Source organism: Monodelphis domestica, chromosome 7 (genome assembly GCF_027887165.1).
Source record: "Monodelphis domestica isolate mMonDom1 chromosome 7, mMonDom1.pri, whole genome shotgun sequence".
Lineage (NCBI taxonomy): Eukaryota > Metazoa > Chordata > Mammalia > Didelphimorphia > Didelphidae > Monodelphis > Monodelphis domestica.
Window position 1 is genome coordinate 264,350,944 of NC_077233.1, and position 23,801 is coordinate 264,374,744.

General features: G+C 38.6%; 1 protein-coding gene across 3 annotated transcripts in view; it reads right to left on the bottom strand.

The window, feature by feature from the left end:
• The window catches only part of RECK (reversion inducing cysteine rich protein with kazal motifs), a 75,560-nt gene that overhangs the window by 3,302 nt on the left and 48,457 nt on the right, over positions 1–23,801 (bottom strand). For all 3 annotated transcript variants that reach the window (XM_007497984.3, XM_016423794.2, XM_056806722.1), the window contains 10 exons: positions 20,822–21,034; positions 19,761–19,897; positions 15,171–15,311; positions 11,549–11,737; positions 11,012–11,134; positions 8,335–8,506; positions 5,189–5,381; positions 1,600–1,810; positions 1,292–1,365; positions 47–202 (listed from right to left, as the gene is read on the bottom strand). In XM_007497984.3, coding sequence (XP_007498046.2) covers positions 47–202; positions 1,292–1,365; positions 1,600–1,810; positions 5,189–5,381; positions 8,335–8,506; positions 11,012–11,134; positions 11,549–11,737; positions 15,171–15,311; positions 19,761–19,897; positions 20,822–21,034 — 1,609 coding nt within the window. The remainder of the gene's footprint in view (positions 1–46; positions 203–1,291; positions 1,366–1,599; positions 1,811–5,188; positions 5,382–8,334; positions 8,507–11,011; positions 11,135–11,548; positions 11,738–15,170; positions 15,312–19,760; positions 19,898–20,821; positions 21,035–23,801) is intronic.

The following is a 23,801-nucleotide window of genomic DNA, read 5'->3' on the forward strand; positions in this document are numbered from 1 at the left end:
TCCTCCAACAATGCATATTTCATTACTGCTCAATGTTCAATCTTACCTGTAATGCTTTTGGATAATGATCGACAGGTATGATCAGAATCACTATTTCTGATTCAATGCTTAAGTAGCCAAAGACGTCACACTGCGGAACTGAAATGTGTAAGCGAATTTTCTCAAGTATTTCGAGAACAGTTATGGGTTTTTTGGTTGTTACCTAGAAAAAGATACACATTTTAAATTAACTGCAGTCCTGGCTCATATGCCGCACAAAACCATGTTTCATTAGTTTGTCGGTTCAGAGCATGTTTTGAGATTCTTCGAGTAAACATGAAATTTGATCTTATAAGTACTTGTTATTAGGAGGCCTTTGATAGGCCCAATCACGTGAACTAGCAAGGAGAAATCTTCTATCCAATGCCATTTCTTTGAAAGGAATCTTTTGAGCTGGGTGTATAGGAAGATGATTCATAATTGCCTTATATAAATGCGTTTTTATTAAAACACCATGGGTATGTTGAGCAACATTGGCACATCTACATTTTGGGGGGTCAGTGGTGAAAAGGGGAATGATATACTAGAAGCAATAGTTGTATACATAGAAGACTTACATGGGGGATAGCTTTATGGTGAAGAAATGGGTTAGCTGCACAGGCACTCTGTTGGGGACGTTTCATTGTTGTGAGAAGAAATAACAACTATCTAGACTCTTCAGAGCCTTAGAATCATGGGGCGCTTGGACTCGTGGGAGCTTAAGGAGATACTTATTCCATTCTGTCCCGGCATCTAGCCAAAATCAACAAGCTTCTGTGTGGATTTTTTTGAGCAAAGACATTAGGATAGCTGTGACTCAGGGGAGACGGATCACTAAGGGTCTTTTGATAGACTAACAGCCCCTCCTGGTGAGAAGAATCCAAAGTCAAACAAATCAGTCTGGGATCTGCTGTCAACAGAGACACATTCTGCCAAGGTACTGGTTATCAGAGGCCCCGAGCTATTAAAGTTTAATTATGACCATCACAGATATTAAATTTACCCAAATTCAGGACCATTTTGTCTTCTTCTTTCTCAGTAAACATAGTTTAAGAAAAAGCGAATGACTAATAATGAACCTGCATTCCTTTCTGGAAAATGAGGCAGTTGGCTTAGATGGCATCTAACATCCTTGGCTCAAATAGTCTATGAAAAGTTCACCTTTCCAGATGAAACAAAGAAAAGCCTAATTACTCAAGTGACTTTACCAAATCGTTTTAAAAGAAGGCACGGCTTTCTTAAAATTTCTAATATATTTTCTTTAAGTCTTTACCTTAGCAATTGTATCCAACTTTTCCTTGTCAAATAAAATTCTCAACATCCCCGCACACAATGGGCAACAAGCACCTGCACAACAGAAACCGATGAAAATAAAGCAATTAAAACATACTGTAGAATAAGCAGTCCCGGTACGAGGCTGTACGGATGATCTATATGCTGCTGGAAGTCTAAGCATGACCTCTGACGTGGGCTATCACATTAAGAAAGAAAGGTCACATGTAAGCCCTGGTTTGCTATTTGCCGTAGCATCTGGGTGTTAAACTGCCAATAACTAGCATGTAGGAACCTTCACGAACCCACCAGGTGAGATGACGGGCTTGCATCCAGTTGCTGGGAGAGGAGGACATTTGACGGCAGCACACTCTGTGAAAGAGCTGTATTCGGAGAGAGCTCCTACAGCCTGACAGGGGCCAGAGTAGTCCACAGCTACGCGGTCGGAGTAGGCAGCACACACGTTACTGTAGGTTTCGCCGTTGTGTCCACAAACAGGCTTTGCTGATTTGCAGAAGGGCTGAAATAAAAAATGATTTATATTTAACTTTAATCATAGTGGAAATTCTCCCCTCCCCCCAAAAAGATCTTCTGGGAATTTATTCTTTTTCACAGGGAAAATAAAGACACAGAGGCGAATTCCAGAGAGATTCTACATTTTATCAACGGGTCCGTCAAACTGGACGTCAAAGCTGCTCTAGAAAGATTACTTTCTCACTGTTCTCTGGCTCTGCTGATAAGTGTTCATCCATTGTGAACTAGTAAGATTGTACAAATACTATTTCTTGCATTAGGATTGCGTTTGCTGGTGTTTATCAGTTATTTTCCGTAATAATAGAAGCAAATCATAAATCATCTAACCTATATGTATGTTTAACCACTTAATTTACTTTGTATAATACATATGTAATGTAATTAACATATGTAATATGTATTTTTTTTTGTTTAATCACTTAACTCTTAAATACTTAAGAACTGAAAAGTCTACTCTGTCATTGTGAAACAGGGAACCAAGTTTTAAGGCAGCTGTAGTCTAGAGCTAGAGTGACATGACATAAAGAATCAAACTGATAGGAGATCAATTTTTATTGTCATGTAATGAGCTAAACAAATGTAGAGAGGGAAAAGAATTCCAGTGCTTCTGTACCATATGCAGAGTCAGAGAACCTTGGTACTAGTTCTACAAATGCCATTTAACTAGCTGTATGATTTTGGGCAAGTCACTCTACTTTCCAGAAACTCAGTTTTCCTGTCTGTAAAGTGGGGACAATACTTGTACTATTCCTAGGAATGCCAAATGAAGAAATAAGACAAAATAAGCACATTACAACTATAAGACATCATATAAATGCCAAGCATGGTGATTACTAATACTGATCATAGTGATAACAATACTAATTGCCATTATCCTTTTTTGTCTCAAAATTGGTTTCATCTAAACCATTCCAAGTAGATTTGATGATATCTTTTTCACAAAGGTCTCAATATAAAAAATTCTCTTAATTCTTATATGCTTAAAATATAATATTAGAGAGAATGCTAAATTGTTGAGTAAAATGGCTAGAAACTAACCATGTGTAGGGATGTTACAAAGACCATTCCTGCATGGATGTGGGTTGTATTGGATAAACTAGGTAACCTTTGAGGTCCCTTCCAAGAATGAGATTCTGTGATTCTCTTTCTTCAGTTCCAAATCTGGTGACCTCAGGCAAATCACTTAAACTCTTTGGGCCTCCTTCAATGTAAAATGTTAGAAATTAGACTTGAGAGACGATCTTTAAGATCCCTTCCAGCTCTAAGTCCTATCATCTCTTAATATCTATCAAGCGTAATTTCATAGTGTTGCAAGCACATAGCAGGCACTTGATAGGATATTGTAACCTTTTGAGAATAAGGCAACTGGAGAAACGCATCTTCTTTACACATAGTGCAGAAGAAACATTTCAGTTGCTTGGTGTTTTCACTTTCATCTTAATCATCACAACATCACTCCAAGTTACTAGGTATATTAAAACAAGGTAACGAGTACACGCAGTAATTAAAATAGCAGCAGAAGGAAAGCAGCTGAGTTGGGCTGCAGTAATCCCTTCTGACTTTTATGTCTTGTAGATCTTACCCAGGTCACTGTAATTTAGTTACAAGGGTCAACATTTTGTATGCTAAAACTAAGGGGATTAGTGGAAAAAGAGATCTAGCTCTTTACACGAATGAAATGTAATTAATGCAATGTGCCTGCATCCTGAATGGTAGCATACTATAATTATTTCCCTTTTTGCATGATAAACGAGATAATTTTGTCAAAAAAAACAAAGCAGTATCCAGGTCACTTATTTCACTGGTGTTAGGATTTGAGAAGGACATTCATAAGATGAATGTAAATGGGACTAACTCCCTCAGATATGTGTGATCTTGACCTTACTTAAATGCAGTTGCTTTATAACTGCAACTTCATCTGGGGCAATGGATCCAGTAGGGAAGAGAACTCTGGAGGGATAGACAGGGTGGACTTGAGTAATGGGGTTGTGCAACTAGGAAGAACCAGAGGAAATGAAGGGGGGGAAAGGTGGCAAAATAAGAACAAAGCACAAATTTAGTCAGAATTTGAAGAGTAAGCTACTGATTTAGGCGAGGATCCTGGAAAAGTCTGTCTGTGCCAGCGAGAGGATGAGAAGAAACTGACCTGGGTAGGTTTTAGCTGATTTTGAGGTCAACCATTTGGACCTGATTCTATGTCATGTAATTGATGCTAGAAGGAAAGAAGCTGTCTTTCTCAAGGACCAAAGCTTGACAAAGCTAGTTTGGGAGTAAAGACAGCAGAATTGAGAAGAGAGATATTTTAAGCTGATTCTACAACTAGAATACTGACCTGTCATTTGCCTGCTTGTTTTGTAATTTGTATCCTAATATTCCTTCTACTATAGAGAAGTAGTTCTTGCTTTCTAAATATCTGGCTGAATGTCATGTGATGACTTCAGAAGGGGATCAGAGAAGAAGGTGACAGACTTCACTGTCAAGATCATAGTTTAAAGGAAGGAATTCCTTTTTTATTCCTTAGTTCGCAGCAGATATGAATGGTTCCTAATGAAGGGAGTCCTATCTTTGGAAGTGCCCCTGGTATTTTCATCACAGATGTTCTACACTGGCCAGAGCACACAACCTGCGCTTCCTATCTAGGATCTGGCATGTATAAAGCCTGAATGTGACCTATAAATACTGTAAAAATACCACAAATAATAAATATCAAAGAAGGGTTTTAAATAAGTGACAAGTTTGTAATTTTATGTAATTATTTTTAATATGCTTTTTTTCTTTTGAAAGAAACTTCACTTTAGGGGTATGATCTAGTTCGACTAATACAATATATGTTGACTCCAATAATATAGATGCATATGAAAGATGTTTTCAAAAATTGGGAAGAGCTAGCAAAAAATTTAGCATTATCTTAAAACTTAGAAGAGGTAGGGAAAGGAATAGGCACTTACAATGTGCTATACACCTTATAAATATCATCTCATTTGATCTCCACAACTTTGGAAGGTAGATGCTATTATTGTTACTACTTTACATCTGAGGAAACTGAGACAGAGGTAAATAACTTGTCCAAGTTCACATACATAGCTAGTAGGCATCCAAGTCCAAATTTGAATTCAGGTTGTCCAGACTCCAAGTGCTCAGTGTTCTAGTCCCTGAACCATGTGGCTACTTCTAAAAACATTTTTATTCACTGACTGAATATAATGGAGTTACATAACTCACTTGTTCAAAAATGTGTTTGCTAGATGCTCCCAAATATATGTGCTTCCAGAAAGCATAAACTTATTTCAGTCTTCTAAGGAATTTGTATATTTTGTTATAACAATAAGAAAAAGGGGAAAAACAAGAAATCATATCATTGTACCTGGCACGGGCCTTTGTAAGACACATTTTTTCCTCTTTGGTATAAAGTGCAGAGGTTGTTATGTTCAACATTGTCTGTATCACAAACGGGATCTCGAATCTGATCACAGCTGAGTTGTCGAGGCACACATTCATATTGGTTACATCCAAATTTATCAAAAGTGGTCAGGCAAACTTGAGGTTTTGGTATGCATCTAAAAAGAAAAACAAAAGCACTCTATTACAGAGAACTACTCATCACGTCTGCTTTTTGGGATAGTTGATGAATTAATGGCCCACTTATTACCATTCAAGGTTGACCGAGAATCTGAAGTTGATACTTCAAAAGATCCAGGATTTCTCCAATGTGGTTACACTTTCAACACAGACCAAATTGCTCCATACCTTTACTGTTATTTGATCAACCCTAACTCTAATCCTCTAATATCTTGAGTAATGTTTGATCAACCCCTGACAAGACAGCTCATCTGAACTGGACTCTACTGATTACCAACAATCTCTTATTTCCTAGAGGCTATGAATATTCTTGTACAGGTCTTTTTCCCTATTATCTCTTTGGGTTACAAACCCAGCAGTGGTATGGCTGGGTCAAAAGGCAGGCAATCTTTCAAAGCCCTTTGCGCATAGTTCCAGATTAGCCATTTCTTCTTGTAGGTCTCTTAGGCATCTGAAATTTGTCAGGACTAAAATGGAACTCACCATATAGTCTCCAAAACCATTTTTTCATCTTCTCTATTCCTGGTAAAGACATCATCATTCTTCCAGTTGTTCAAGTTGACCAATCATGACGTGGAAGTTAATATTGACCTTTCACTCTCTTATCTCACATATTGGATTGGTTTCTGAATCTTGTTGATTTGCCTCAACAACTTCCCTCATCTCTATCCCCTTCTCTTTATTCACACAGTCATGATTCTATGTTAGGTCCCCATCAGATCTGACCCACTGCAATAGCCTCTTCGCTGTCTCCCTCTTGCTAGGCTCTCTCCTCTCCAATCCATTTTCCCTACTGGCCTAGCCCTTGATCAAGAAATCTTAGTGTTCTTCTATTACCCCCCAAATGAAATAAAAGCTGTCTAGCATTTAAAACTCTATAATGACTGGTGCCAGCCATCTTTCCAGACAGGTTTGATATCAGTGCCCTCGAGAATCTCCAAGCTCCAAAAGCCAAACTGCCTTATTCTCTCTACATATTTCATGTCCTACTTCTGTGCAAGATATCTCTTCAAATGCCTTCTTTCTCCTGACATTGCTAGCTAGGGGTCTTCCTGCCTCAAGTCTCTTCCCACTCCAATTCATTCTCTATTTAGCCACCAAAGTGATTTTCCTGAAGCACAAAAGTCCTACCTTATCACTCCCTCTACTCCAAGAACTGCTGTGGCTTCCTGTTGTTTCAGGACTAAATACAAAATGTTCTGTTTGGCATTCAAAGCCCTTCATAACCTATCCCAGACCCCACCTTTCCAATCTTCTTACTTCTTACTTCCTGTCACATACTCTTTGATCCAGTGACCTTGGCCTCCTGGCTTTTTTAAAAACAAGACACTCCAACTTTTGGCTCCAGGCATTTTCTCTGGTTGTTTTCCATTTCTGGAGTATCCTCCTTTCTCAGCTCTGACTACCAATCTCTCAGGCTTCCTTTAAGTCCCAACGAAAATCTCACCTTCTACAGGAAGCCTTATCCAAACCCATTTAATTCTAGTGCTTTCCTTCTTTTAATTATTTCCTATTTCTTTTGTTTACAATTCACTTTGTACAAATTTGTTTGCATACTGTCTCTCCCCTTAGATTGTGAGCTCCCTGATGGAAGGGTCTATTTTTTGTCTCTTTTTGCATTCCTAGCCTTAGCACAGTGCTTGGCATGTAGTCGGTGCTTAACAAAGTTTATTGATTAATTGATTGTGCCTTTCTGGAATATTTTCTCTCCTTACTCCCCTTCTTGGAATTCTTAGATCCCTTCAAATTTGGGTCAAGTGACAACTCCTAAACAAGGCCTTCCTACTTGCTCTTTGCAGTTACTCCTCAAAATATATATTTTAAAATTTATTCATCTGTGTATATACTGTTTTCCACTAGTAGAACACACACTCCTTGGGTTCAGAGACTATTTGAATTTTTGTCTATGAATTCCTAGGTTCTGGCACACAACTGGCGTTTTTAAAATATCTGTAGAATAAACGAATTCATTACTTATGGTCAAAAAAATCCATCATATGATGACCAATGTTCTGGCAGAGAGTCTCATACAACATAGGAAATTTCTAATAAAAATAGTATCAATTTTAAATTTTAAGGAGAAATTATTTGCATTACATTTGGGCATAATTTACTTAAAACCATAAAATGCCTTTAGAACTATAAATTCCTTCTAAAATGATTTGGATATTGAATTAAAGTAGTGTTAGATATAGTTTAGCTCCAGAAAATCTAAAGAATGATTTCAAAATTAGTGCAAAGAAAAGAATACTTAGTACAACTCATAATGATTAACAATGAAGGAGAAATTATCAGGAATTTAATATGAAAATTAAAATTTAAAATCTGAATTAGAATTAGAGGAAAATATAGAAGGAGAGTTGAGGACAGTGTACATATAGGGAAGGTCAAACAACCCCATTTTTTCCTTATGATGCCTTCTGGTTCAGATTCCAAGTCATATATTTTCCAAATGGCTGGCCAATAATTGTTTCTCCTTTAACATGTGAGAAAGCCTGGCAAATCATGGAAATTAACTTTTAGGACTGATTTGTAATTACTTAAATTTTAAATACTTGTAAGGAACCAGTTGTATTATTATGATATGTCCTAATCAAGACTTTTAGGAGTTTAAGTGAACCAAAAAGAACTCAAATCCCAGTCGTCTTTTAAAAGGAAACTAAAAGCTCTAGAATGTTCAAATGTAATAAATGACTTCTGCCCACTGCATGGAGAAAAATCACAATTAAAACAAGCTTAAGTTGAATTTTAAACCCAGATAGGAAGCTATATTGCAAACTGTCAAAGAACAAATACCAGCATATTTTTTCATCGGCAGTTTAATCCTTTTCCCTAAAATTGAAGTCTCGGAAAGCAATAAAGTTCCCATGATACTATATGTTCTACTTTAAAGCAGTAATTGAAAAATAGAGTATGAAGTTTTTGAAGTACCTTTGAGATTTTTGACAGGGATTAGGATTACACGGATCCTTTGAGACACATGATCCAAATTCAAATTGATGGTCCTGAAGACCAACACATCGTGCAATGCATGCACTTGGATAAGTGCGTCCATTCTGTCCACACACTGGGACAAACTGATCTGCACAGTTGCATGGTAGACCTGAAAACAATAAGATTCAATCATCACATTTACTTGCATATTTCCCATACATGCTGTGATTAGAAAACTCTGGAAAATGCCCCCCCTTCCAAATTCCATGTTTGTTCCTGCCCTGAAACAACCATCACAACAGCTGACAAAATGCTACATTAAATGAGAGGTCAATACTTGGAGAGCTGGTGAGCACCCCTTCCTCCAGCTCTCCTTTACCTTCTCTCTACCTAGGGTGCCTGGGTTGGGGGCAGGGTATTACTGCTGAATTCCCTAATAGGCTGACAATCCTTTGGGCAATGTAAAGCCTCCTGGCTCTTCCCCTGGAGTCCACGGGGCTTAAAACCTTAAACCCGAAGCCTGAAGCAGACAGGAGCGGACTCCAATCGATATTGATTACAGGTCCTCCTCAGGAATGATGAGTTACATAGTCCTCCTTACTTTCTGTGGCCCAAATGATCTGGTCTCTTTAAAACCTGGGACTTCCAGACTAGGCTCTTGAAGGAATAGAACTTTTAGACCTTCAGAGATTGTTTAGTTCCTTGTCTTTTTATGGATAAGGAAATTGAGACCCCAAATGGTGATCTAAAGCAGGGTAGAGCTCCTGGGTCTGTCTGTCTGTCCACAGCTTACGTCGAGGTAAGCCAAAGAATAGTAAATGGTAAAATCAGAATCAAAACACAGCAAATATATGGACATTTTGGTGTTCTCCATGGGAAAGGGTAGTTTAGCCCTCTAGAAGCTTGTCTTTTCTGTGCTGCCACCGCCTGGGAAGAGAGAGAAACTGCAGACTAGGTTCTCTTGGTCTTTTTCCAGACCTAGCAACCATGCTACCCCTAAACCCAATCCCCAGTGCCCGACCCCAAATCAGCTGTTCTCTATAGTATCTACAAGCAGAGGGAAGTGGAGCTACTTGGGTCATCAGACAGCTCCTTTACCTTCTTTCAACCTGGAAATGGGGAAGTGAAGGTCTTAATCTCAACTAGAGATATAGACAACGTGAATGCCTTGTTTAAGACTTTAGGATACATTAGAGAAGTAGAGCTGAGAGAGCTCGTTGGGGTCAGGTATATAGGGAGACAGAAAGGGGTGCTGAAAGATGTTAGCTTGTGTCCCAGAACCTTAGTTCAAATCCTGCGCTTACTACTCATCTTCTTATCCCCTCACCTTGTAGTCTCTTTTTTAATCAGTAAAATGAGAAGGTTGAATGAGGTGACCTTCAAGGTCAGCTTTCCAGTTTTAGTCTAAGATCGTGAAGTCTCTGACAGCCTATGTTAACAGGAATGGGCTTATTTTGACAATTTTTTGCAAAGTCTGGGCATGAGAAATAGAACATACTATATGCAAAATTAGCTTAGGTTATTGATAATGGAAGAAAATTTTCCTGGGTTAGTAAATTTGGGTAATTACTTCCAGAGGTTAAAAAAATTATAAACATAAGGGAGTTCTTTGGTATATGCCACCAAAGTAGCCTGATTAATGATTATTCCTTTTAGTGATCGTGCATGAGTAAGTAGATTTCAACAAGCTTGTCTCCCAGTAGAATCACAGGGGGGCTGGTAAAGAGAGAATTAACTCTCTGTTTATTTTGATAAAATCAACCAACAATCTTTAATTCAATCAATCAGGAACTCAAAATATCCCTACTTAACACTAACATGTCACTTATGTGGAAAAAGGGGTCATAATGTTAAACTGCAGAAAATGGAATCAGGTACTCAATAACATAAATTTTAGAAATAATGGTAACTTTAGAAATAACAGTAATTTTAGAAATAATAATAATAATAGAAACAATTATAGAGATAATAATAATCCTAATGAGGCAAATGAAAACTCACATTAAAATACCCCAAATGGGGTTTGTTCAGACTATACTCAGAGTGGAAATTCATCACCCCAACCCCCAGTGTGGGGGACCCCAGAGGTGTGACCAAAGAAATTAATGATTAACTGTTTCAGTCTGATCCCCTCTCAATAGTGAAGAAGCTCTGAAATACAATTGTTTTTATTTTTACTCCTCCTGTGATTAGATTAAAGATAATACCATTATAAAAGTATTTATTACCTTATTTTTTATAATAATACAAATATAAAAAAATAATAAAATTTTATAATAATATAATATTATTATATTACCAATTATTACCTTAGGACAACCTAACTAAAATCAATCCAATCATTTATATGCCTCTGCCATGTCTCCTTTTGGAAAATTTATAGAGCTAAAAGGAGCCTGAGAGATCGCTGAGATTTCATTTTATAATTTTATAAGTGAAGAACCTGAGGCCCAGCTAAGTTAAGTAGCTTGGGTTCTATCTCTTTTCCTATCTATTTGCCCTTAAATTCATTAGTGTAAATTATGTTTTTTACACATTCTGGTTTTTAAGAATAACTAACATCCCAGCTACCCTGGTATCAAAATTTCAAGAATAACTCCCACAAGGGGGAAAAAAGTATGTCCAAGATATCTGAAGGAAGAGCTTGATTCTTGTGACTTGAATGATTGATTACCTGTAAATGTGTGGTGATCATCTTCTGAGCTGTGTTCATTTAGGCACATGCGGGTAGAACATATCAAGTTGCCAGCAAAGCAGGAGCAGACATTGCAATCTATGTTAAAAGATGTTCCATGGCCTTGAAGAAAAAAATGAAGATGTTTGTCCAGATACATCCAGATACATGTCAGCTATTTAAAAATATATATAGTAGTATGTTTTATGAAGTAGAATTAAAATGGGAGTTCTTGAAATATTACTTTTGATTTTCATACTAAGTTAAATCTGTTCCATTCTGCATGCCCACATGCACTCAAACACTTAGGAAAATTCATTTTTCCTTATATCTTCTGTAACATATGACATCATCACATTTTATGTAGGAAGATGGCAGAATAGCAAAGGTTGATTTGCAGAATGGCTACAATCTCTTCTGGGGCATTTCTTGGTACATAATCCACTTAGAACCATATGTATGAAAGAAAGCTTCTTTTCATATGACTTCTTTATAATCTAGCCCAAGTCTTCAAGATTATAAAATAGTAACACTCACTTTTTCTTTTCCCTCCAACAATACAAGACTTCTGCAGGTCTACACAGTGCATTTCCATACAGTTTTCTAACAGTCCGCTTTGTCCACAAGTACAAATTTTATAACAACCAACTTCTCCTGAAGATGATGGTACCTGGATAAGTGTTCCTTGCCGGACAATGAAATCAGAAGCTTCTCCTAATTTGCAACCTACACAAAGAAAATTTAACTGAGCAAAATAATAAAGAGTTGTTGTCCTGTGACTTGTAAAACATTTATCAAAATAGGACTTTTATGTTATATGTGGCTTTTAAGGTTCATACACAATTTTCAGATGACTAAGATGTTTGTCTTTTAATATCCTTAGCTAAAGATGTCTCTTCCAGCCCCCTCAAGTTAATTCAATCTTAATTTATTAGTGCATTTGTATTTGAGGAAAAAATCTGTTCTACATACTACTCCCTCCAACCTTCTGACTGAAGTCTTTCTTGTGATGAATATCTGTTAAGCAAAAACATTAGATACAATGACTATCTGGCCATCTATTCAGCATTTTGTCATAACATAACACGCCTCTCTGAAATGAACAGGAAATTGTTTCACTATCTTCAATGGCTTTTAAACTAACCAGAATTCAACATTTTTTAGTTATATTTTCCTATACATCAATAGAGTTATTATGTGTATGGTTCTCTGGGTTCTGCTTAGGACCAGTGGGTCACAGATTCATAGCTGAAGAAATCTTAGAGGACGGCGATGTCCTCATTTTACAGATGAGGAAGCCAAATTTAATTTCTCCTGTATCAATTCATGTATCTATATGTGCTCTTTGAACACATTTCCATACATCTATAAATTCTTCATATTTGCTATTTCATACTATATGATAGTATTTTATTACACTCACATATTGTATATTTTTAAATTCTCCATTCTCCAAGCTGGTAAGTCACTTATTTTGTTCTAGTCATTAGCCAGCACAAAGAATGTTTCGATAGTCATGGCAGCTTAGAACTATGGTATGTGGAGGTTTGTTTCTGCCTTTGACTTCCTTAGAATATAAGCCTAGAAATGGGATCACTGGAGGCACTCTCAAATTAAATTGTACAGAGCACTAGGTAATAGCTGAGAACTGTTCAAAATTACTGTCGTTCAGCCAATGCACATATTCTCTACATGTGGGGGGAAGATTCAAAGATTTAACAAGAATACAGCCAGTTCTCACTTTGCATAAGTAGACCATTCCACAGACCTCTGTTAAAGCAATTTTTATATAATGCAAATTCCCTGCCTATGTGAGGAAGGGAGGGAGGGAGGGAGGAACGAAGGAGCCGCTTGCCCATGGAGGGAAGGGGCTGGTGGTTCAAGAACACACACATGGGGAATAGAGACAGGAAAGCAAGAGAGGGAGGAAGAACACGCGGGGGCTGAGGTCAATGACATGTGGGTTGGAACAAAGAAGAAGAGCATGCTGGGAGCCAGACACGTAGGGGCCAGATACAGACAGGAGACAATGGGCGACACATGAGAGTAGGGGCTACAGACATGCAGTCCCCAAGTTTGAACTGATGGAAGGCAGACACACAGGGATGGACAAGTGGTGGGCAAAGCAGGGCAAACATCTCTTTTCTTGGCATTGGACGTCTCAAGCCAAGCCTCCATCAGGCAGCAGAGGGGATTCTCCACATGTCCCTTGTTCTGCTTTTACTTGGAGAGCTTTTTTAAGGGATTTTTTTTTTCAGTTGGGCAAGGTTTCAGAATACAGAGCTGAGGGGCAGGGGTGGGGAAAGAGAGAGAGCATAGCATGGTACAGTAAAGTTAATGTAAAGGGTTTTTTGGGAATGCAGGTTTCTTTCAGAATTCTTTATGTAAAATTGAATTTTTTAAAATAATGTTTTATTTTCCCCTATTACATGTAAAAAAATCTTTTAACCCTTTAAAAAAGTTTTAAGTTCCAAATTCTCCCTTCTTCCCTCATTCCCCAAGACAGCAAACAATGTAAAACATGAAAGTCAAATTTGTAATGCAAATTTATGTACAGTGAGAAATGTCTATATCTACATTTCAAGTATTTGGAAAATAAGCATGTAAAATTATTTAGAAATAGAACTTGGAATTATTGAATGACTTAAATCCACTTAAGTGGGATTAAGAAAAATATCAATTTACCGTATACCGTATATACCGTATATATATACATGTAATGTGAATATAGATCACACATATATACACACACATTCACACATATATATACACCCCTATATGTATATATATATGCATGTGTGTGTATATACAAATAAATATTTATGAGATATATGTATATGTATATACATACTTTTTCTATCCCAAAGTAGCTTTCTTGGTTTTTAATAAGAAAATTTTCAATTAAGTTAAATGTAGACTTCAAAAAATTCTGAAAATAGATTCATTCCAAAAAGGCCTGTGCTTCTCTGAATATAGTTTATTTTAAATTAAAAAAAATTTTTAAACCATTACCTTCTGACTTAGAAACATATTAGTTTGAAGGTAGAAGAGCAGTAAGGGCTAGGCAATGGGGGTTAAGTGACTTGCTCAGGGTCACACAGCTAGGAAGAGTCTGAGGCCACATTTGAACCCAGGACCTCCCATTTCTGGGCCTGGCTCTCAATCCACTGAGCCACCCAGCTGCCCCCTCTCTGAATATAGTTTTAAAAAATCTCTTCTCATAGAATAAAATAAAAACGTCTACAATTTCATAACCTTAATGATATCATGACTTTTCTCTCATAAAAATATAAGATCACAAAATTATTAACTTTAGAGCTAGATGGGACTTTAGAGGCTACCTAGTTCCATACTCTTTAAAGTAGAAACTGAGGCCCAGCAAGGTCAAGTGCCTACCCTAGGCCACACAGGTAAGTTACACAGTAAGTGACAGAGGTAGCATATGAAACCAAGTTCTCTGACTCTAAATCTGTCGACCTTTCTACTGTATCAGATATTTCACAAGATTCAAATCTAAAAGACTCATTTGAAATATATGTAGTCTCCCCATCCCACTTTACATATGACAAAACTAGGATTTGTTCAAGATTACTCAGAGAGAAATGGAACTGGAATTTGAACCCAGATCCTCTGATTCTGGTTGTGCTCTTTATGCTAACCCATGTTGTCTCCTTAGGATTTTCCTTCGAAGCATAATTTTAAAAGGCACTTCATTACCAGTTTAATGATTCTTCTCTAGATCCTTCTTTGTTTATTTTGCACAAAATCATACTAATATGGCAAAGAAAAAATAGAAGTGGGCAGAATTCTTTTTAAAAGAAAGGAAATGGACAAAATGAGGGAAAACTGCAATAAACAAATAGTCTTTAAAGAGGCCAAAGAAATACTGGCTGGCAAAAATTTTATTGATCAAAAATTTCATTTTATATTGCTAAATCATTCAATACTGATTGTAGAGAGACAATATAATTTAGATTTTAAAAAGAAAACATTAGTGAAAGAACAAGAAAGATATACTGAGAGCAAAAGGAGAGGGAAAGTTAAGTTTAAAAGAAAGTGTAGAAAATTATGAAGTTCTTTTGGGAAGAATCCTTATCCTCTGTGATGTAGTTTAAAATACAAAATCTCAAGAACAAATCAGTAAACATATCCTGCTTACCTTGAACACAAAAATAAGGAAGACATGGATCACCAGACTGACATCCTTTTCGATTCACTTCACATAATTCATTAGCAGAACAAGGATTTGGATTACAGGGATGAGTAACATCTTCTACAATGCTGTCTAAAGAACTTGGTCCTGAAAAGTTAACAGTTGATCAATTTAAGTGAATTAGAAGAAGAATGGAGTCCTGTACATTTTGAATGCTATTTTAAATAAAAAATAAGCTAATGAACATATAAAAAGAACTTGGTTTGACTTTTGGTTAAACAATCTAAAGTTCTGGCTCAGTGAATTTGGTTCAAAATGGGCTAAAGTCCAAGAAGGAAGTCATTTTACCATGGGCCATATCCATTATGGTAAGCTAGATGGTACACCTTATTTATACAGTACATGTTAGTATGTCTTGACTTATTAAAGTTACTGTGTCTTGTGTCCATTATTTAAAGCTGATCCCCTCTTAATGGTAAAAAACCTCGTCCTCTCAGACTTCCAAAAGATCTTTGTTTTAAACCTCTCGAGGGTTCCTATCAAAGTGTATAATTGTACTCAATCTGCTAAAAAGGCAACTAAGCCAGGGTCCCTGCTAAAATTGAGACTGGGCAGAACATTCATGTGAAATTCAAAGAACTTACAATTCCCTAAATAAATGTTTTTTCCCCTTTTGTAATATTTAGTCTCTAAATGGACACAAGTGGTCAATTTAACAGTCTGCACATATCTGAATATTACCTCCCTGGTTTTATACTTGATTTTTCTCTTAGATATGACATTTCTTTTAAGCCATAATGCACTACAGAGATGTGAACTTTGTGTCACCATCCCCAGACACCCTAGAAACATCTTTTCAGAAAGGGAAGCCAACAGCAGCCACCCACAAGCCAAATGTCTTCATTTACCCCTTTCACTAATGTCATTTGTCTTATAATCCCGCTTAACCATGCTGAGGCAGAGCCCAGCTCAAAAATCAATTCAACAGACATTTATTAATCACCTACCATAAGCAAAGCGATTCAATTTTTAATTGAACAGCAATTTTAATGCACACATAGTTGTGTTCCCTGATGGTGATTGTTCAAAAGATCACTTTCAGCAAAAGTAAAATGACAACAATCGTTAGAGGCAGTTTTAGGGTCCGAAAGATTTGGAGAAGAATTTGCCTCTGTCACAGATTGGCTCTCTGGTGCTGGCATTTGACAATCCCTTTAAAATTCTAAATTGCACAGTAGGTTTAACTCTTCACTGGTAAAGGGGATTTTCCAATTAAATCGTGGGTCTGGTTTAAATAAAAATATTGGGTTATTCATGCACTGTGTTGGGCAACAAGGTCACAAAGTCAAAAACAAGCACCATCTGTTTCCAGGACATCATATTCTAGGAGGGACATAACAGAGACAGAAGCCAGTTTCAGGAAGGAGCACTACCAAGGAGAGGGCAGCAGCTGAAGGCAGTGAGGATTCTGATGAGCTGGGGCGAGGGGGGAGAATGCTTGGGCACAGGACACCTTGTGCTGGTGCAGAGGCAAGAGAAGGCAGGTGGCGCTCCTGCGGGATGGGGTTCCCGTGAAATAAGGCTAAAAGATGAAGCCAGACGGGGGTCCTGGAATGTGTATCTTACCCCAGGGGAAATGGATTCTGAACGAGGGTGAGCAGTGTGTCAAGAGGAGACACAAACCTGCTGGCTCTGGGATCCTGCAGCCGGGTCCTACCCTCCATGTAAAGGGCTGGGTTAATCGAGGTCATTAAGTTATGAGCCCTCCCTACGTAATCAACACACCAGGCCTCCACCATCTTGATCAGAAGAGTGTCTTTAGGGAACCACCCAGTCAAAGCATTAAACTAATGTGCACCCAGTCCCAAGCGGGGGTCTGCAGAGCCCCTTTCGGGGCTTGGTTGGAACTGCTGTCTGACTTGACTAATGCTGGTTTCTGAACCAGCCCGATCCAGAAGATGCTCGTTCGTTTAATGCCTGTGACGGAGCGACTCAATGAAACTGCTCATGACGGATAATACCAGGGGCCGAGGGCTGTGTTGGGTATTCGAAGGGGGTGGGACGGCGGACTCCGCATCTCATCAAGACGTCCATGCACAGACACGCGTATCTTCTCTACTGCAGCCTCTGCCTCGCGTCATCATTTCAGCCTCGGAATCTTCTAGACAAACATGCCTGCGAAGGTCCCTCGTCGTCGCAGCTCAACAGAATTCCAAAATCCACATTCATGGTGCCGAGCAGAATTGGCTCAGCCAAGAGAGCGGCGTCTCTCCCCTTTATTTATTTTGCAAAGCCAAAGGTTCTTCGCAGCAGTTCCCGTCGCTGCCAGCTTCTAGTCACATCTGAAAAATGACGGCATCACGGATACAGACGACAGACAGCCCGTTACAGCTGGGGGCCGAGTGCCGGGCGGTCAGCAGGGGTGCTGAATACCCCACGTGGACATTGAAAACTGCGCGCTCAGGCCATCCTCCTGGTTGGGGGCTCCTCATTTTTCAGTCTAAAACATTTATTAATATTGAAAATAGCCGACTTCTGCAAGAAATAGGGTTCTGATCTGCTTCTCAGTGTTCTGGCACTTGAGTCACAGACAATGGGTAGGAGGACCATAGGTTTAACAGATTATTCTATCAGACTGTTCTCGCTTTAAGTGAGACTTTGCATTCTGCAGACCTCTACAGGAAGTCATTTTAAATAACGCAAATTTGCCCCTAGTCATAGGGGAGGGAGGGAGGAAGGGAGGGAGATCCTGGGTCAGTGGATGGAGGAGGCTGGGGCCAGCCATGTGGGGGCCTGGTTAGAAACAGAAAGGCAAAACACAAGGGGCAGACAGGGGGCTGGCCATGGACGGAGACAGGAGAGGACAGGCGGCCCCTGGGGGGCCAGAGACGAGACACATGGCACCGAGTGTGGATGAATACAAGACAGTTGGGCAGGGCCTTGGCGTTTGGGTGGGGGGCGAAGGGAGGCAGAAGTTCTTGGGCCAAGGATGGCATTCTCCCCATTGGCCGTTCTGCAGTCATTTGGAAGGTGCTTTGAGGCAGGCGGGGTAGTGAGTGCTGGCCAAGGCAGAAGCGGAGAGAGAGGGAAGGAAGTGCGGCACAGTAAAGAGGACGAGTTTCTTCTAGAATTCTTTAGGTAAAGTTGAATGTGTATAATACAAATTTACATAAAGCAAGAATTGTCTGTCTATTCATCTGTGGCTACCTTCTCCAAGCCAAGTGTTAGGATGCTCCAGGACTTCTCTCACTCCTTTTAAAGCAACTTTATCTGTTCTGAGTCGTTTAATACAATATAGTTTTATGTTATATACTATTTACAACAGGGATATTCCTGAGGAAATGTGTAAAAATCTAATTTTAATGTAATAAATCATGTTTTAAAAACATTAGTTGAGTTTGCTATCCTTAGAAGTCTATTGTGAGGAAATCTATTGAGGAAATAACTCTTTTGTAAAGGAAATCAAGTATTATTCATTTCAATCCGCTGAGCACATGACTTCACATTTAAGGCACTGTGGTAGGCGCTGGAGATGTATAAAATAGAAAATAACATATTTCCTGAAATATAACAATGTATGTAAGTATAGTGTGAGGTAAAATGCCATAAGGATAAAGGAGAAATACAGTCAAAGTGCCATAAGAAAATATGAACACTTGTACCTGGGAGGATTAGGGAAGACTTCATGGAAGAGATGATACCTGAAGTGAGCTTTGAAGGAAGAGAAGGGTTTCAAACAGGCAGAAATGAATAAAAGCCTGCCTGGTCAGGGAAAAATTGGGAATGGGAAGGCCAAGATAGGTCAACAACCAACAAGCTCAGTTTGTCTTTAATGTCAAATGCCTGAAGGGGAAGAATGTAAAAACTGATTTATCTTTTGTAAAAATCTGGATTTTGAGATGGGAGGTCCTAGGTTCAAATCTGACTTCAGCCACTTCCCAACTGTGTGACCCTGGGCAAGTCACTTGACCCCCATTGCCTAGCCCTTACCACTCTTCTGCCTTGGAGCCAATACACAGTATTGACTCCAAGATGGAAGGTAAGGGTTTAAAAAAAAAAAATCTGGATTTTCCAGTACAGAGATTGCTTAGTTTGGTGTACCTGCACTGCTAGTATTTTATTATTTTCATTTTTAAAATTTGATTTTTAAAATTAGTATGATTGGATTATATAAAGGATCCAAAATATTTTCCCAATATAACAAATTTCTAATTTAATAATAAAAGCTATTGAGGCAACAAGAGTCACTAATAGAAATCTATTTAATGGCCAAGAATCCTTTGCCCAGAGAAGACATAAATTCTACTAGGCAAAGGATGCTTATTTTTATCCTAATCTATCAAGATCCAAACCAAGAAATCAAATACTAAAAGAGAAATATGAATAATAAATGGAACTTTCTTTCTGATTACATTTGTAGGAATGGCATGTCTAAAGTACTTTCTTGAGCTAAACAAATCAAATTGGAATTCCTAATCAAGGTATTATTTCACAAAATATTTTCTATCACACATAGAAGAAGCTTGTTAAAAACAAACACCACTAGAAATAAACACATAAAGAATTTCTGAACTCTCATACAGAAATGTTACTTACTAAGATATGTATCTAAAGGTATACAGTTCTCCAAGTCATCCGTAGGAGACAGAAGCTCACAAATGCTTTCAGCTGTGTGGTCTTCAGGAAACTTATTTTGATCTCCACATTTCTTAAGAATCTCTATGCAATCGGATCTGAAGAGAAAAACATCATGCATAGAACCAGAGTTCCCATCAACTTCAGGATCTCCTCGGGTGTACCTCCACGTAGGTAAAACGCTGAAGGAACTAACTGCCTAAACTACCCAACACATCACACCATCAAACAGATGTGGACTGATATGTCCCACCAACCCATCCGAGTCGCTGTACACAACCAAAAGAAAATAGAAGGGGGCAGCTTGGGGGCTCAGAAAATAGAGAGCCAGACCTGGATATCTTGGATTCAAATCTGGCCTCAGACACTCCCTAGCTGTATGACCCTGGCTAAGTCACTTACCCCCATTGCCTAGCCCTTATGCTCTTCTGCCTTGGAATCAATACATAGTATTGATTCCAAGGCAGAAAGTAAGTATTTAAAAAACAAACATAGAAACAATAACTAGTTAATTAGATTGGGGCTACCTTGCATATGAATTGCTTAGATTCACAATGATGAGAAACCGCCTCAAATCAATCTTTAGACACAACTTGGGCCCTTGGCTGGGGGTTTCTGGACAGCAAGTACAGGTGCTTCAGTTTCCCGGTCACACAGGACTAGGTTCAAATAATGCTCCGTTTCTACCTTCACTGCCTTCCTTAAGAGCAAAACTTAACCTAAAGTTGCCTGGGGTATTTAACATATCATTAGCCTCCCATCTACACTGCGGTCTGCTCCCCCATCTAGCGGGCAAACAGGGAATCATGGGTAAAGACAGACCAAAGTGGATCATGGGAAAAGTGATGCCAATTCCTTGGAGACACGAGGTAACAAGTGCTCCCACAAACACCCCTTCCTTAGTAACTAAGGAAGATGAAGCACCTTCCCGAGAAGCCCTACCCACCTAAATTTGCTTATCATTTAAATAATGAACAGTCTGATTCCAAACTGCTATGTTTAGATTACTTTAAAAAACTTACTTGCAAATAATGCTTCCCCTGGATTTACTATGGCAAGGCTTAATCTGCAGGGAGCAAGCAATTGCTTTCCACATTTCAGGCTGACATTTTTTAATGTCCAGAACAGGTATGTTTATAAATGGCATTTTTATGCTTCCTTTTTCCCACAGCTTCATGTCATTCATGGCCCCTTGGTCCGACTGAGCATTACAGCTCCTAAAAAGTTCTGTTGGCCTGAAAAGGAAAAGTCATGTGTGGAGATAATGATGTCACTTACAGCCGAAGGCCATGGCCAAATACAGCACGGCTAGTGCAAATACACAAAGAAACAACGAAAAATGAATCTAAGTCAATGGAAAATCACACGAAACTCCCCCCCAAAAAGTCAAATGTAATTATATGGACTTCAGCTTCAAATAGTGTTTGGGTGTAACGCACCCCCCTTCCCTTGGCTGACATGACCTCCAAATGTTCAAAACATTCCCTCATAATTTCTACAACTTGACATTGCAATAAATAACTGACATATACCCAACAATACTTTTTTTTAAAAAAAGTCTTTCAACACATTTCAGACTTATTTTCTCACTTTCAATTTAGATGTTCATTTTCTATTATTTTAAGACCAGCTAAGAATATCACAATACACTTACTCAAAACAACTTAAGAACACAAGATGTGTCGTCCTGACGGGAATGAACTCTGAAAAAATGTACTGATGGCAGCATCCTCAAACTCTTAAGATTTTCTTTTTGTCCTTATTAACCTCTCTGCTGTATTTGATACAGTCAAACTTTTGGGGGGTAATTTCAATCTACGTTATTATCCTGGGTCGGCTGTGACTACTCTTAAATTCAGCAAATATTTATTTAGCATCGACTAGGTGCAATTCATTGATTGGAGGACATAAGAAAAAAATACGTCTGTGCCTTCCAGGATCTTATGTTCTCCTGGGAAGATACAACTGAGAGGAGAGCAAATTAAACCTGGGTATTCACAGAAGGAAAGGGAGTACCTGGAGAAACTCAAGGTTTCAGAAGTGCAGAAAAGAAGAGGGGGGTGACAGATGGGGCAGAGGCCACAGAGGGAGTCTGACAGCGGGTACGAGGCTTCTGGAGGGGAATGCAGTGTTTGTGAATGCAAGCAGTGGGAAATAGAGCTGGAAAGTGTCGTTGACAAGCATGGCAAGGTCTGATGGGGAGACAACATGCAACAACTCTGTACAATCAAGTCCCAGACAGGATTCTTGAAGGCCCTCTCAGAGGGAGGGAACTAGTGTTGGGGAAGGACTAGAAAAGGCTTCCTGAAGGAGGGACTTTAGCCTGAAGGATGCAGGGGAAGCCAAAGGGTAGGAAGGAGGAAGAGGGAGAGTGTTCCAGGCATGGGGCCCTATAGCCAGTGGGAAGACCCAGAGGAGAGACAGAGGGGAAGGAATCTGGGGGGGCCAGGAAGGAGGAGCACAGAGTACGTGGAGTTGAATAATGGGTAAGAAGACTGGAAAGGTAGAGAGAAGTAAGGGCAGGAAGGGCTTTACAAGCTGGAGGGTTTTATATTTGGCCCTGGAGAGCCCCTGGAGTTATAGAAGAGGAGAGTGACCTGCACTTCATGAAGATCACTTTGACAGCTGGGAGGAGAATGAACTGAGGGAGAGAGACTGGAGGCAGGGGGGTCAATCAGGAAGCAATTGTGCTAGTTCAGATGTGATGTGACAGGCTTGGACCAGGGTGGTAGCAGTGTTAAAAAGAAGGCGACAAGTAGAAATGCCAAAGCTGCCGAGTATTGGGGGGGAAATGAGGAGCTGTGGATAACACCTGGGTGAAAGTGGAGGATGACAACCTGGGTGGCGGTTTAGTTTACAATAAAGATCTGGTATCAGAAAGAGAAGAAAGAAGGGTTTGGAGGGAAAGCCTGTGGAGAGTATTAAATGCCCGTCAAAGGAAGTTGCATTGTATCCTAGAGTCAATGGGGAGCATAACTGTATCCTAGAGGCAATAGAGAGCCACTAAATTTTTGAGCAGAGAAGTGACATGATCAGACTTGTGCTGCCTTCTTTGCTATTTTCTCTGTGATTTCCCTTGACCATGAACTATGGTTGTACTCAAGGTTCCATTAAAAAATTTCCTCCCCTACTCTTATTCCCTCAAGAGAACTTGCCTATTTACAAGCTTTTGGTCAACTTCATGAGGACAACTTTCCAAACGACAGTTTTAGTCTTAATTTTTCAGATTCCCTCTAGTTACTACACTTAGTACATATAAAAAATAGACTTGGAGATCCAGTCAAAGTTCCCATTTGGCAGGATTTTCATTATTTCTCCATTACCATCAAAGGCACTACTGTATTCCTGGGTTATTAACGTCCAACCTTAGAATCATTTTTATTCCTATTTTTTGTCTCTGTCATCCTAATCAATGAATCCTGATTAATCTCTTGAGAATCTAATATAAGATCCATCCTTCCTTTTCCTTTTCCAAAGCTTCTACTTTAACTCAGGTCCTCATCACTTTGAATAAACTTATCTAACTTTTGCTTTCCTTCAATTAATTAATCACTAATCTATTTAAAATAATGACATCTTGGTATCTCAAATCTAAAAATCTATAGTTTATTGCTTTTGTCAGTGATTCAAATCTTTCTTCTAAGAATCCAATAAGCATATGCTATTTGAAACATCATAGGACTTCGCAAGTCCTATGTGATAATTATGATTAGTATCCACTGATGGAGAAAATATATGATGAAAAAGTTTCTATAAACTCAGCATCAATTTTAAATGACCTTATAATATCATTAGTCACAATTATATAGAGATGATAAAAGTGATGTGTGAACTACTATTTATTCTGTTTAAAAAGATCTGATGCTTATTTATAGACTTACATATAAAGTCAGAGACATTATACAATAATTCCAAGGCTACAGCTTGGGAACCAATCATTTCATTTATATTCTCCATGTACTTTAATAGATGTTGAAGAACATTAATATTCTGATGATGCAT